Source organism: Rissa tridactyla, chromosome 5 (assembly GCF_028500815.1).
Source record: "Rissa tridactyla isolate bRisTri1 chromosome 5, bRisTri1.patW.cur.20221130, whole genome shotgun sequence".
Lineage (NCBI taxonomy): Eukaryota > Metazoa > Chordata > Aves > Charadriiformes > Laridae > Rissa > Rissa tridactyla.
Genome location: NC_071470.1, coordinates 61118612 through 61134057, shown reverse-complemented (window position 1 = coordinate 61134057; position 15446 = coordinate 61118612). Strand labels below are relative to the sequence as shown.

At 44.1% G+C, this 15446-nt stretch overlaps 1 protein-coding gene across 9 annotated transcripts in view; it reads left to right on the top strand.

Annotated features, from left to right (window-relative positions):
- The window catches only part of ADGRL3 (adhesion G protein-coupled receptor L3), a 524212-nt gene that overhangs the window by 415460 nt on the left and 93306 nt on the right, over positions 1 to 15446 (top strand). For 8 of the 9 annotated variants that reach the window (XM_054202410.1, XM_054202406.1, XM_054202409.1 and 5 more), the window contains 3 exons: positions 1812 to 1915; positions 9781 to 9966; positions 13772 to 13810. In XM_054202410.1, coding sequence (XP_054058385.1) covers positions 1812 to 1915; positions 9781 to 9966; positions 13772 to 13810 — 329 coding nt within the window. The remainder of the gene's footprint in view (positions 1 to 1811; positions 1916 to 9780; positions 9967 to 13771; positions 13811 to 15446) is intronic. The other variant, XM_054202408.1, reaches the window with a different exon arrangement.

Here is a 15446-nt window from a genome sequence, read left to right as displayed (position 1 = left end):
GCTCATTGACTGATGTGTTGATGGCTGATGCTTTGCTTGTCTGGGCGGGGAGGGCAGAGGAAGTAAAACTTACATTTTGAAGCTCTGTGCTGCACATTTCGAAGGCTGTGGCCTTTGGGGCACAGGTATTCTCAGATCAAACTCCTGAACCAGCATGAGTGATTTTTCAAATTGCAGCCAGCATCCAGTGTGATCATCAGGGAAAGCAGGGGGGAAAACACAGCCAAGTCTTTCAAATGTTTTCTTGTTTGTTGGATTTTGCTCCTTTTCTTCTACTCTTTCCTCCCAGTTGTTTTTGTCCAAAAGGTTGCTTTTGGAAATTTTCTGTCCAAATTAAAACACGGTTGAATGAAGAATGAGTTTTGGCATATGGTTCAGTTTGCTGTATTTTAACAAAAGCAGTCTTCCAAAAGTATTTGTTTTTCAAGCTAGTCTTGATGTCCAGCCCCAAGAACCCGCTTGCCAAGACGAAATCAGAAGGTGGAGGAAATTGCCTGAAAATAAGGGCTGGAGGGATCTGGCTTGCAGAGGAGACTCCCTGTTAATTCTCCGCTCCATTGCCCTGGAGAGCCATTCACACCTGTGTATACGAATACTGACTCTCTCTTGAATTTGGTGAGGTCAGACTGATAAAATACACGTTAAGTATGAGGGGCATGGAAAGACGTCAGTGGTGAGAATAGGTAAAGAACATTTTGGCTCTCTTTCACAGCCCCACTTGGTCAAATTAATGCAAAAAGTATCATGTGGTTCCCAGAGAGAGGGGAAAGGATAGTCTGAACTGAAGCTGTGGAAAAGGAAAGAAAAGATAAAAAAGGAAAATGAAGGTTGGATGCAGGGAGCCCTTTTCTAAGCAGAAGAGCTTAAGGACTGGATGAAAATAGCTAAGAAAAAATAACCAAACCCCAACTTGTTGATAGGGGATGGCAATAAGCCTTTCCCGTCTCTAATTTCAGTGATTCATGTGACTTGTTAAAAGCTGTGGTATATTAGCAGTGGGCCTCTTCCAACTCCCTTTGAAAGCATGAGCAAACTCTCACTGGTTTTAATCGACGCTACCATCAGACCTAGCCTGTAATTCACTCCTCTGATGAAAAGTTCGGCTCTGCAGGGCAGAGCACTTTATAGGATGCAGTCTTTAATCTAGTGTACTGGCTTTCTTGCTTTTTAAAGATCTTTAACTGCACCATTTTGGATGCATTTCTCTTTGTTTGGAAGGGTCTGAGGCGCTTTGCTGTCTTTTGCAGGAGGGATCTGGGTGGCCCTTGCCAAACAAAGCTCTCATCTACAGTCCCTCTCGCTGGTTGGGGATGGACAGTAAAGCCCAGCTTTACAACTTGGCGTTCGTAGCATTTAAACTTTTGTGTTTCTCCACCCAAATGGTTTAATGATGATTCAGAGCAGTAAAATCTTCGTGAAGCAGCAAGGAAATCGAGGCGCAGGGTCTGATCCTGGGGCGCCAGCGCAGAGCACTCGAGGTGCTGGCTCAGCGTTTGAGATCCAGCTTCAATTTCTTAGACCCTGGCAGCTTTCCTGCCTGGCCTAAAAGAAAGCCCTCTGTCCATAGTCTCCATTTGGCTCATATCCCTGCACTTCCTCATGGGTCTTTTGTCTTAAAGCTCCTAAGCACTAAGATGATGGGAGATTAGGACACTGAGATGACCGAGAAATGTCCTACCAAGGTCCTGAGCACTAATAAGCTCCCAGGCTTTGCATGTGGTGTCCATCGTTGTGAAATGAAGCCTATGGCATGGGGTCCTGGGAGCAAAATGCAATCAATAACACTGAACAGAGTGGCTTTCCTCTTCCAGGTGTTGCAACTTTCAGATGTCTTGCACCAGATGGGATCTGGGAGCCCCAAGGACCTGATCTCAGCAACTGCTCTTCTCCCTGGATCAACCACATCACTCAGAAGGTAAAACCCTTCCCATGTGTTGACCACACCAAATCTACGTACTGACCTTCCTGAGCTCCCTGGCTGTTTTCACAACAGGGGGCCCAAAGTGACCAACAGTCACACATAAAGCATAAGCCATCCATAGTAGCCAGGAATTGCAAGGAGAAAGCAAGACTGTAAAAAGCTGATGGACATTAAGGCAGAGAGGGTGAGAGAAAGGCAAATGAGAGGGACTGGAGAGTGGAATTAAACTCGAGTGAATGACAGTTCCTGTTTGTGGCAAGAAGAGGAGGAAGAGGGAGGGTGGACATATGTAAAATGCTGACTTATTGCAAAAGGAAACTTTCCCTTTCACACATCCCCAAGGATTTTCTCACGCCACACAAGCACAGGATAAATCCTTTAGTTGAGAAATCTTTACCAAAGAAAGGCAGGCTCAATATGAAATGTTTGCATTGAGCTTCCTACTTTCTGTTTTTAGCTTCTGCCCAAATTGTAAAAGAACTGATGGGATAGAAAACAATGCCACAGTAATGCATATCTTTTGACTCTGAAGTCCCTTGATGAATGTTTTGTAGCACTTCATCATTTATCAGTGTTAAAAGTGCATTAACATGTGACAATAGAAGTTCAAGACAAGCAGAGCTTATTTGGTAGCAATATGTTGAACGTTTTTGTTATTAATGCACAGTGGTGCTTTCAGCTGATTTCATTACAAACAGAGACCAGATGTGTGTTTACGCCACAGAGTCTGTGGGCTGAATCCTTATTATAGCAATTTGTGGGGATTTATTTGCTCCTTTAGCCAGAGCGAGCGAGTCACAGCGTTGTGGGCTAGCTGTGCTGCTGCGTGGTAGCACCACTGCACTCCCAGAGGGCCAGTGCTCGCTGGTCAACGGGATGGGGTGACCCTACAGAAGACACTCTTTGACTTCCTCCTCCCTGTCCCCCATCTTAACTGAGGCTCAACAACCTGTGAATCGCGAGCACAGAATCACAGAATGGTTTGGGTTGGAAGGGACCTTAAAGATCATCTAGTTCCAACCCCCCTGCCCTGGGCAGGGACACCTTCCACTAGACCAGGCTGCTCAAAGCCTCATCCAGCCTGGCCTTGAACACCTCCAGGGATGGGGCATTGACAGCTTCTCTGGGCAACCTGTTCCAGTGCCTCACCACCCATACCGTAAAGAATTTCTTCCTGATATCCAATCTAAATCTACTCTCTTTCAGTTTGAGGCCGTTACCCCGTGTCCTATCATAACACTCCCTGATAAAGATCCCCTCCCCATCCTTCCTGTAGGCCCCCGTTAGGTACTGAAAGGCTGCTATGAGGTCTCCCCAGAGCTTTCTCTTCTCCAGGATTCTCCAGGCGAGCATGTACACCCCTGATCATCCCTATCTCACTTCACCTGTATTTGTACGTGTCCCTCCCCAAAGACAAGGGAAGACATCAGTTAAGGTGGAGCTGCTGTGACATGGTCCTTTTGTCCCACGTGGGAGGGCGGGCATCTCTCCTGCCATACGCTCAGCTAGCTGATGAATAAAGACTGCCTTTGCTGGCATTAGCAGCTGTGCAGCTCTTGTTTTGTGACCCACGTACTTATCCTGGAGGGGTTAATATTACTTACTCTAGCCATAATTCACCCAGACAGCTGGGAGACCTCTTGCTGCTCGGTGAAGATGGCTAGGCCGTTAGCCATTAGCAGAGAGAAATAATAGCGTGCACTGATGAAATCTCCATCAAGGTTAGGCTTATTTTATTTGAAACTCCAGCTATCATTTGCGTAACAAATGAGCCCCATTTAATTTGTTACGCGCTTTCAAAGCAGGCTAAAATTGAAGAGCCAGGTTTTCAGAAATGCCCAGCAGGTTACAATTGGGACTGGATTGTTATTGTTTTTTATATTGTTATTATTTTTTCTGGAGGAATTTAGTTATGTTCAGCTTTGGGAACCTTCCACCAGTCAGTGGAAAGACTAGGACGATCTGCCAAATGACTCTGGATCTAAACTTTTGATGTCTGAGTGGGAGGAGATCCACTGGGATCTTGGGATATGTGGCTCAACCTCTATGGAGTGCTGCTACAAAACGTCAATACTTTACAGGAGTGACTTTTGAGGGGAAAACCCTGCCAGGCTTGCCTGGGGGCTTGTGTTGGGGGTTGCATTCAGTAGGATCCTTACAGTAAACACAGTTTTAAATTACTTATGAAATAATCGATAGCCACTTGGTTTCCCTGCCCAAGCATGAGGCTTGGAAATCATCGCTGGGCTTAGAGATTGGACTGATTTATCCATAAATCAGGCACTGGTTTCTCACATCCCTGCCATGGACAGGACACTTCCCTGCCCTAAGCTTGCAGTTTTGCTCCAGCACCTCTCTGAAGCTGAAAGAGGAGCCTTCCTCCTCTAAGCCAAGCCAGCTCTTCTTCTTGCTGCTGTAAGGGCAGCTAGTGGAAGCAGTGAGCCAGCCATGCCGTGAGGACACGCTCAGCTCCCTAGCATCCCCAGCGCTCGGGTCCTCCTTGGCCACCCATCCCACAGCATCCACAGCTGCAGCACAGCTTACAGTATGGGTAGAAACGCTTATTTGACAGCCAGGGTTCATACCTGCTCGGTGTATCTTCGTTCCTAATATGCTTTGTCTCCCAAAAATCCCCTCTTCTGTCACCTGCTGGGTCCAAGCTGCTCAGGAAGAAGGGTGATGGGTCCCCTGGAGGGATTTCAGCCGAGCCAGAGAGGATGGTACGGAAATGCTGCGCTTGTTTTCATGTCCCTGTGGTGAAGTAAGGATTATTACTTGCTGCTTTTCTTTCTCCTGCTGTGCTCAGACCGTACATTGGGTGTTTGCCTCCTTGCATCATGGTATTAGGTTTTACAACCCTCTATTAGCTTCCATTAGAGTTATTGTTCTTGATGGAAGATCAGAACAAATGTCCGCTTCAGCAATTCATTGGCCTCCTGACATTTACTTTAACTTTATTGTTGGTGCCTACCATGCCCTTGTAACGTAGCGGGAGAATAAACTTGCCAGCGCGATTGAATTATGCACTGCTACCTGGGTTATTTCTAGAGTCGCGCAGTAAAAGGAAGCAAAAAGGTCAGCTTTGGATACATTGTATCATCCTGATCGTGAGGTCATACGTTCAGTCTCAGCCTGTTTGTTTTACCTCCTCCTTTCATCAGTACCGTCCTTGGCGCAGCGTGTGACTTGCCTGAAAATACCTTTTCCTTGCCATGGCTTTCAGTTGTGGGTGCTTACTGGGAGGGGAGGCACTGCTGCGCTCAGCCTCTGAAAGACAGGAGGCCTTTTTTTGTAGCAGAAAAGAAAGCGTTGTGTCCTCCATGAATGCACGAAAAGCCTCAAGCTGTAAATCTAAAGCATGTGCCACCCATGTTCGTGTTGTCCACCTGAACAGCCTAGATGATACAGTCACAAAGAGCAGATAAACCGTAGCGTTCGAAGTACCTTCATCAGGTCTTGTAAGGCTGCCTGGGTGTGTCGGGCAGAGGGAGTGGGATTTTGTGGAGGACATCACCGCATCGTCGTATCCAGGCCTGAGGGTGAAGTTGCGGTCCTGATGACACCACGATGAAATCTTCTGTCCAGATGCTTTTGACAGTCTGTTTCCAGAGCAACATAATGTACTGGATGGAGCAGGTGTTTCAGCACATTCTTTCCCTTCCCAGGATCTTTCTTATTTCTTCTAATTTTTCTTTCCTAAATACCTCTTTTCTGCAGTTTCTCTGATTTTTATTCTATTGTCCTCTTCTGCAGTCTGTTCTTATTGAGAAAAGAAGGGCTGAAACAATGAACGGTGTTGCAGGAGGGTCATTGTTACTCTTTCCAGACAAAGCTCCCTGCTTTTTTTCCTTGGCATATATGAAACAGGCAGGAATATATACCCTCTCCAACAAGTATTATTTCACAGTCTTTACAGTCATGAGAAGACACAAGATACTGGTACAAACTCGGTAGCTATTGGCAAAGTGTTGCGCAGCGTGATTTCAGGTATGCCAATGCTCATTTGTAAATCTGGCCTGAATACTGTCAGTATGCGCAAACAGAAGAGGGAAGCAATTTTTTTGACAGAGCTAGAAAACTATGTTTTGTCTGTTGGCATTTTTGGCAGGAAACATTTTTTCTGGCCTTCAAATTAGCATTCCAAGACTAGATTTAATCAATTTGTAAAAGGGAAAAAAAAAAAAAACCAGAAAAACCAAAAATCACCCAAAGCAACAAGAAAACCAATTTGATTTGAACAGAATGTTTTCTTTTATCCCAGAATCCTTTTTGGTTTTTAAATAACATTTTTTTCATAATCAAGATAGAAAATTTAAAAAAAAAAAATTAGTTTCAAATCAGAGAGATGTATTATTTTTAATTCCTTTGATTGCTGTTGAGCCAGTCAGTAGAAAGCTCTGTTACTTGCACATTTTTTCCCTACTTCTTGCTTGCCTCTCAATGACAGCTTGACCCTTGAAGAACCTCCAAGGATTTTTCCTGTGCTCCCATGTGACCCATGTTAGTGTTTGGGTTTAAAAGTTTTGAAAGAAATGTTGCTGGTCTTCCAGGCAGCCATAATGAAGAGGAAGACGCGGAAAGGTCCCTTATTGAAGGGAAGTAAGTTAGTAATGCGTCTTCTTGGGCAGCAGTGAGCTTTGCTGAGCATTTCATAGAATTAACCAAAAAAGCGGCTCAGTCCTTTTGTTGTACGAGACCAGACATATCTCTTAGGCCTGGAATATTCAGCCAGCATTTGGAACTGATCACAGAAGTTGTGTTTGATGGGGCTGCATAGGAGAGACCTGAATTTCAGTGGAAAATGCTCAGAAGAATTGGGGAAATTAGCATTAACATGTTATACAACCATCATTTTGGATATCTCTTGCATTATGCACACAGGCAGGATGGGAAGTGTCTCAGCACTGTTGTAGTGACTTGTAGATGCATTTTCTGCATGAGAAATAATAGGTTTGGAAATGAGTGTCAGTGCTAGGAAATAGCTTCATCACCTGTCAACCAGACACATTGTCCCAAGGGAATGGCACAACTCTGTGTTTTCAGGAAACCTGGGTGTGTGAAATGAGTTTGGGTAAATACTTCTATGTCCCAGGAGTTCACATATTTTGCGTTTTAATGTGCCTTTTCTCAGGCATTTCTTCCATTGTTGCCTGTTTTGGGGGGTTAATTTGGTCACACTAGGAATCCTTAGATTTGCAGTTTTTAGGATCAGTCCAAGATAAAAGGAAAAAGGTTTATTAGCAACTATCCCGCACCACTTTTGCAGGCAAGTAGGAACAATGGCAGCTGCAGTTGGATATAACGAGAGGCTTATTACAGGAAAAGAAGACTCCTGGGTTTGCCTTTGTAGCTCTGAGTATGCCAGTTTGCACAGGTGCATGGTCCAAGAGAAATTGTACGCTTCAGATATTGGGTAGCAGGGTTTTATTCTAATGTATCTGTAAAAAAATCTTGCTTTCATGCAGTTTTCTGCAGGGCTTACAGAAACACCGTGTGTCATGATACATGCTAAGCTCCAGCGATGAACTGCAGGAAAACGTTGAAATTGATTTCTTTATGTAAAGGGATTTCATGCAGTCATTCTTTAAAGTTCTGGGTACCAACAAAGGAGGTCAAAATTCGGCCTCTGTGCTGGTGTGTGGATTTCTTCAGCTGCTTAGGAGAGCAGGCAGCTCTAAGAATAGGATCTGGTTTCTATGGCATTAGAATCATAGAATCGTTAGGGTTAGAAGGGACCTTAAAGATCATCTAGTTCCAACCCCCCTGCCATGGGCAGGGACACCTCCCACTTGATCAGGTTGCTCAGAGCCCCGTCCAGCCTGGCCTTAAAAACTTCCAGGGATGGGGCTTCCACCACCTCTCTGGGCAACCTGTGCCAGTGTCTCACCACCCTCATGGTGAAGAACTTCTTCCTAACGTCCAGTCTGAATCGTCCCATCTCTAGTTTTAATCCATTCCCTCTAGTCCTACCATTACCCGCCATCCTATAAAGTCCCTCACCAGCTTTCTTGTAGGCCCCCTTAAGATGCTGGTAGGCCACTATAAGGTCTCCTCGGAGCCTTCTCTTCTCCAGACTGAACAACCCCAACTCTCTCAGTCTGTCTTCATAGGAGAGGTGCTCCAGCCCTCTGATCATCCTTGTGGCCCTTCTCTGGACACGTTCCAGCACGTCGATATCCCTCTTGTAGTAGCGGCTCCAGAATTGGATGCAGTACTCCAGGTGGGGTCTCACGAGAGTGGAGTAGAGGGGGAGAATCACCTCCCTCAACCTGCTGGCCATGCTTCTCCACTCCTTAGCCTTGTGTGTAACAAAGAAGAAATAATTCAGTTTCTGAATATATGTTATCATTGCTCTAATGGGAAGAACAACACATTATCTCCTTTATTTATCTTATCTGTATCATCATATGCTTTAATTCTCTGAAGATGAGCATGTGAACATCTTCAGTTAGATTTCATTAAATCAGATGGCTGTTGCTGTCAAATTGATGGAAGTAAGTTATTCATTTATAACTCAGCTAATTGATTTATAGAGAGGTAGAAGCTCAGCCTGCAGTCTTTCCCTAGAATCTCGCTTTTATAGTAAGCACCAGAAATGGAGGGAACAAGAGAAATATCTGATTGCTAACTGTTGGAAGATAAGACAATTGGAAATTTCGTAAGAAGAACCCAGTGGAGTTGGTCATTGAGCCCAACAGAGAAGTGGGAGCTTCATTTAAATCTCATCCTGTGTAATCTCTCCTTCTCCCTGGTATATTCCCCATAGATACGCATTCCAGATCGCAGAGTGGTACATAACTTAAAAAAGACCAGCAACCTGCAATAGTATTTTTGTAGTGTGTTGCTTGTAGAAAGGAGATGGGACCAGCTGCCCTGTCGCCAATCCCCACAGCATAGAAGAGGAAAGGGGCACCAGACAGGGAAAGCAAAACAGAGCAAGAAAGGGGGAAAAGCCCCAGGAGGAAAGAGAGAGTTTCCCAGATAATTGCACAGTGAATTTCGCTGCAGGTGATTCGTGAGTTTTATGACTTAACTAGACAATAAAAGTCCTTTAATAGAAGATTCAGCTGAACAGCCTACTTGGTTTTCCCTTCCAGCGGGCCTCTGCTTGAAGCCTTAAGCCTTTTGCTCCTGAGCTATTACACTTTTGTGTGCTGAGAATCACTAGCCTCATTACAGATGTAGTAGTGGCTAGTGTGGTAAGGAGCACATCTCCTGCCTGCAAATACTAAGTGGTAAATTAGCACCTGATTATTAAATCCACGTGGTGGGAATTCTGAACTTTTTTCTCCTGTTCATCTGGGTTATGTCATCTGGTTTTGTTCCTTTCACAAGGGACTTTTTTTGCACAGGATTTGTAACAAAAATCATCTCTTTGCTGTCATATAATCTTTTGGAATTAGAAACTGCTCTTTCTTGACAGGAGAGACTATCTACACGGTTTGTTTTTTCCCAAGGGCATAGATAATGTAATGGGACAAGCTAACTGAAGGCCTCCTTAGCATGGTGCATCCCATGGAAAGCAATGCCGTCTTTGGTTGCATCTGCTGCAGTGCAAAGAAGCAGCTGCCCCTCAATTCCAGCCGTGCCCTGTGAGAAGATCAGAAATTGTTGTGTTGAAGCCCACATGGTGACTGTAGCTGGAAGAAACACTTGCGTTTAAACCATACTCAAACACTGTACATAAAGACCTTTGCTGTAGTTTCCTTCTTGGGAACTCCTTCTCTTCCTGTCTTCTTTTATTCTCCTCTCCTTCTTGCAGGGAGTTGACTTACTTAACACTGGGGGGCTGGAAGGGACTGGAGTAACATCATACTAAGGGCTGGGGATAACCTTTTCCTCTGCTTTCTCCATTGCAGATGAAGTCAGGGGAGATGGCTGCCAACATTGCCCGGGAGCTTGCAGAGCACACAAAAAACCACTTGTACGCTGGCGACATCACGTACTCTGTGTCCGCCATGGTCCAGCTGGTGAACTTGCTTGACGTGCAGCTCCGAAACCTGACTCCGGGTGGGAAGGACAGTGCTGCCCGCAGCTTAAATAAGGTAAAAACAAAGGGGCTCGGGAAGGGATAGGAGGCTGAAGAAGGGTTTGGCTCTCCCTGGAGAGCTATTATAAATGTCTTTCTGAACGACTGCCATTTTAGGGCAGTGATTCTTTTGTAGTATACAAGAGTACCTAGCAGTTTTTTGTTTACAGTGTATTTTATTCTCCTGAGAAACGAAACAGTTGTAAATGCCAAGTGTACTATTGGTGCTGGGAAATGTATACCCTTAGATGCGTAGATATATGAACTCCAGGTACTTCATCGTGGTCTCAGCTCTCATAGCTCAATATGAGAATAACTCGAGTGATGCCACGGCAGTTATTTTGGACTTGTGCCAGCGTGAATGAGACCAGAATTTTGTCCAGCATTTCCAGTGTTGAATCTGTCTGTGAAATGCCATGTAATGTGATCCAGAAAATCTGAATATTTAAAGCCCCAAGAGACAGAGTCTGGATTTTGATTTTTTTCATCTTCTAATATTACAAGATGCTGATGTGAAGGTCAAATGAACACTTTTATGCATTAATATTCACAAATAAAAGCAGACAGAAACATTTATTTACGCTGGAGACACATTTACCGAAGGCACAGAAGATACCATCACGTTTACGCTTAAGGTCTTCAGGATGGTTTAGTGCTAGAGGACCTTTTTAGCGATGACCCGTGACTTAGCCCAGAAGCACCTTACTGCATGGTGATGGTGTGGTTTCTGTGCCCACTGTTTGAGAAGAATTACTAGTCCTCCTGTCACTTCCAGAATTAAGTGGAATTGCTACATACTAAAGCTGCTAGAAGTTGCCAGTCATGGGAGGAAATACGGGCTGTGGAGTCTGTAAGAATACATTTTAAGGTGAGGGTTTTCTTGGTCCAAGGCCCTCTTCATCTCTCATTCTCATGTAAACACGTAGGATAGGATTTATATAGCATTCAGATGGTGAATTCTGTGTGCCTGGTCATCAGAACAAACTGCAGCTGAACCCTGTGGCTATGAGCACATGGTTATATTGGCCACCTAGTTAAAATAAGACAAAGAATTTTGTTCTCAGTTGTGTAGCTGGCTCTGACAGCCCTGGCATCCATGTAAGTGACAATAGAACTTGGTTCCAAGGTTATACAGGGAACAAATGATCCCAGCTAAGCCTGAAATTTCTTGCGCAACTTCTGAAGAGAAATACTTTTCATAGAAGTAACATTGTCTTTTTTCTTGTAAGTTATTATTGTAGACTTACGCTGTTATAAATGCAAAGGGCATCCGGATTGTTTAATATTTACAGCCCCATGGGAATTGAACTCCTGCATCTCATGTGCTTTGCATGTGCTGTGAATTAGGTTATCTTGATGCTTTTAATTAGTGCTGCTTCCAGCTATTTTATAACAATGTAGGTAATAATTGTATTAACTGTTACATCAGCATAACATTATTTGTTATAATCATACCATGGTTCTTTGTTTGAAACGATGGTGATGTCTGACAATATCAGGTAAAACCCAGCAATTAATGTCACCTACTAACGGGTTTCATGGTTGTAGTCTGCTTGCTCTTTGAAATATACCCTAGTCACACCCAACATTTTGTCACTTCAGCTTTGCAAGCACATATTTTTCATCTTTTTATATCCCACCTTCCAATATTTGTTTCGATTACCTGAAATGGGGTTGTATCACAAGGGCAGGTATGAGTTACCAAGGGGAGGGGAGGACTGGGTAAGGCAGAGCTCCTCGGCTCAGCTGTCACTCCTGGGGTCCCCCTCGCAGGTTCCCCCCTCTCCCCCTGCCCCCCGCCATCAGCTTTGCACAAGCAGCTCATACAAATCAATTGCACTCCGCATTAAAATTCTGAACCGTGCGGAGTCCTGCAAAACAGCGATGCGAGTCAGTGATCCAAATGACAGGCTTGGTAATTTACTTGCTCTCATTCCCCACTTAATTCTTTAGAAGAGCAACTGCTCTGTGTTCATTTAAGAATGCATGAATTCAACTTGGAAGTAGTATTGGGCAAACAAAAGGCAGCAGTTACCACTCCATTTTCCCCTTCAGTGATCAAGAGTATTTCAAAAAAAAAAAAGGGGGGGGGGAAGTAATTTGCAAAGAGTTTTATGTAGTGCTGTTTCGTCAGAAAGAAGTAAAGTAAGCACTAGCCATTAAATATTCTTTTAATCATTAAAGGAAATTTTAAGGGGATCTGAAAGTAATCACCTGTGCTGTTTTGTACTGATTTTTTTACAAGCTGATATACAATGAATTGAAATAAACTGGCATAATCAGAATTTTTAACAGCCGTCATCTTTCAGAAGCCACTTTCCTGTCACTAAAAGCTTTATGCTTTCCACTGGATCAGGCTTAATTAAGGTAATAATTGTTCTATTGCAGACTGGCAAGACCCCCGAGTGGATAGCTCTGTAATTTTCAGCAAGGCTTTCTTTGATCTCCATTTGTTTCTGTAAAGTCTTCGCACTGGCCAAGTTTACCCAGAGGAAGATTTCTACTGTTACAAATTGATGAATTAGAAATTGAAATTAGGCATTGCATGATACCTGGGTGTATTCTGTTTATTTCAGAGCCTCAAAACTCTTGGGGACAAATTTGGCTCTCAGCCGTACTAATGGGATTGCACTGCTGCGCGTTGAGAGCGCAAGTTACCCCAAATCTCTATTGATGTGCAATTTCCAACCCAGGCACATCAGCAAAAACAAACCCAGCCAAGCCAGCAGCTCTGAGCAGCCTGATTTTGCGAGATTTAGTTGTACCGATGCAGAGCTCGCCAATTCTAGCTCGCTGCTGCAGACTGCCTGCAAAGTCCTGGGGAGGTAAATAAGCACCTCTTTGGATTTCGTGACACGCTGAAGTGTGGCAGGCAGGAGGCATGCAAACGCATATCAAAGTGCAGTCCTAAACGTGGATTCTAAGGAAAAAGGTGGGATTCTTTGTGGAAAAGCTCTTCAGCATATAAAGCATTTAGGCCTAGGAATCACAAAGGAAAGCACAACTTGGTATGAGAGGACTGGAAAATGCATTCCTGGAGAAGCAGCTTAATCCCAAGGGGAGAGAATGACCTCAACTGGAAATATTACATCGGATTCCCATTTCATTGTTACATCCTCTTCAGTGGCCCTTTACACTATCAGGAGGCCTGGGCAATGCTCTCTCCTTCAGTGCAATGTGCAATCACACTCGATCCCACTCGGCTGAGCTGGCTTAAAGCAAGCTCACAGCAGTGAAGCTGGAACTCTATAGTTTTGCCTTTAGCCAGGGACCTGAGCAGGTGTATCAGGATGGGTCCATACAGGTTCATCCTGTATCAGGGTGCAGTCCTGCATACGTCTTGCTCCCTGGAGTTGGTCCTGCTCATCCAAAGCTTGGTTATACCTCACTGCGCCATCAGCACTGTCTGACTGCAGAGCCCATGCTCCTCTTATGTAAATAACCATCAGCCCTATCCTTTCCAGCCTTGTTTGACGTGGAAATACCGTGTGTGATCTCCAAGCTGTAAGGAAAACATCATCTCTTGAGCATCTCTACTTGACTTCAGTATCTCCTACCATCTAACAGCTGCTATTGCAAAGTTGCTAGTGTGTGCTTTATTTCACTGAAAAAGGACTAACCCATATTTCTGGAGCCTGTCCTTCCAGCCTTCCACTGCCGCCTAACTTGCACTCTTCCTTTGATTTGGTTGGTTTTCAGGAGCTGTTAAAGAGAGAAATGAGGTTTTTTTCATAGGCATTTTCTTCAGTTTTTTTCCCTTTGTTCTATCACTAACTTGTTTTTTCTATTCCGTCTTTAATCTGCTGTCTTTATGGACTCAGCTTCAGAAAAGGGAGCGCTCTTGCAGGGCCTATGTCCAGGTATTTCTTGTGTTTTTAATACATGTGTCCAGTTGTTTGAATGACTGTGAAGTGGGTCTTGTCTCTGTGAATAATCTGATTATTACCATCTTTGTGGCAGCAAGTACTAAGGTTAAGGTTACAGGATAATAATTTCATTCTTCTTCTCTGCCCACCTGCCCCGTTGCTCTATGACTTGACAAAAATTTGGGGCAAAATCTCCGAACCAGAACGTGGGGAAAAAACACAGATCTGACAAGACGCATCCGGCCATCAGAATAAGCAGGACAGTATGGGTACATGCAAGTAAAGAATGTAAAACTCCTGCTCGTGGAGGTGTCTCCAGACCAGCTGGGTTTCGCTTACGACATGTCACTCATGTAATTGCCACCTGCATTTCCTTAGTTGTCTTTATTCCCCTCTTACACTTGCAAATTTAGAAACAATTTGAAATGGCAACACTCGGCATGAGGGAGGAGGTAAGATCGCAATGAAATGCAGAGTGTCCTCACAGAGGAACGTAGGGAGGAGGAGAGTGCTGCAAACTAAATATAGGATTAGGAACATAATGTCCCATAAAGTTCACCCAGCTATGGCCCGACTTTTGTAGGCTTACATTGTGTTTTACACGAACAAAGTCAAGCCCCAGCGTTTTGGAAAGACCTGCTTGTAGGCTTTTCAAGAGTGGGACCTCGGGTTATGTTATTTATCCTGTCACCTTGCCTTATAGCATTTGCTCCACTGACTTTTATATAAACCTGTTCGTATACTATGGGTGAGTTAATGCTGCTTTAAGAAATGTGAATGTTTTACCTTCTGATTTCTGTCTTGTGCTTATGAACATTAATGTTGTCCCTACGGGTGGTTGATTGTTACTTATATCTGTATATATAACATGCAGAGGTGTAAAAATGAACCCTGTGTTTCTGGAGGGGGCTGTCTATACCAGAGTTTTCCTGCAAAATTCAACTTCCCTGCAGTCAGTATTGACTTTATTTTGTGAGCGCATATTTCGTTTAGCATGTGGGATTAGATGGTTTAGATCTCTAGGACTTTAACAATGAAACAGTACCCCTCTGTGCTGGTAGGCTGTCTGTCTTCCCTTTGGATACGGTGGTGAGCGGAAGTCACCTTTTCCATTCTGTATACATTAGTGGATAAAGATGAGTTATGGAGTTACACATCCCTTGTCTGGTGTGAATTCCCTTAAGATGCCAGAGAAAGTAACTAGCATTTGAAGGAATTTAGGAAATTTTACCTTGCAACACTCACTCCCAAGCTAGTTGTCTCGTCTACAGATTCCACTGGAAACATGGAGAGGCTGGTTTGACCATGGGCTACACAATCATGTTGGGGATCTTGGGTACCATCTGACCTGTAGTTGTCCTTTCCACTCTACAGTGGAAAGGTGTGCTCTACAGACCCAATGCATGCTCTTGGTTGCTTTGTCTTCTTTCAAACAGTAGTAGTGAATAGTGAGTTTAATACGCTCTCCAGAAAGCCTGGCATTGATAGAATAAAGCCTGATTATTCTGCACAAACCTCGCCTTACCCTTAATTTCAAGGACTTCTTCCCTTTCACTTGGAAAGGCTACTTGTGTGTTTAAACAGTAATCATGTGCCTACCTCTTTAGTAGACAAAAAGTGATGAGAGGTC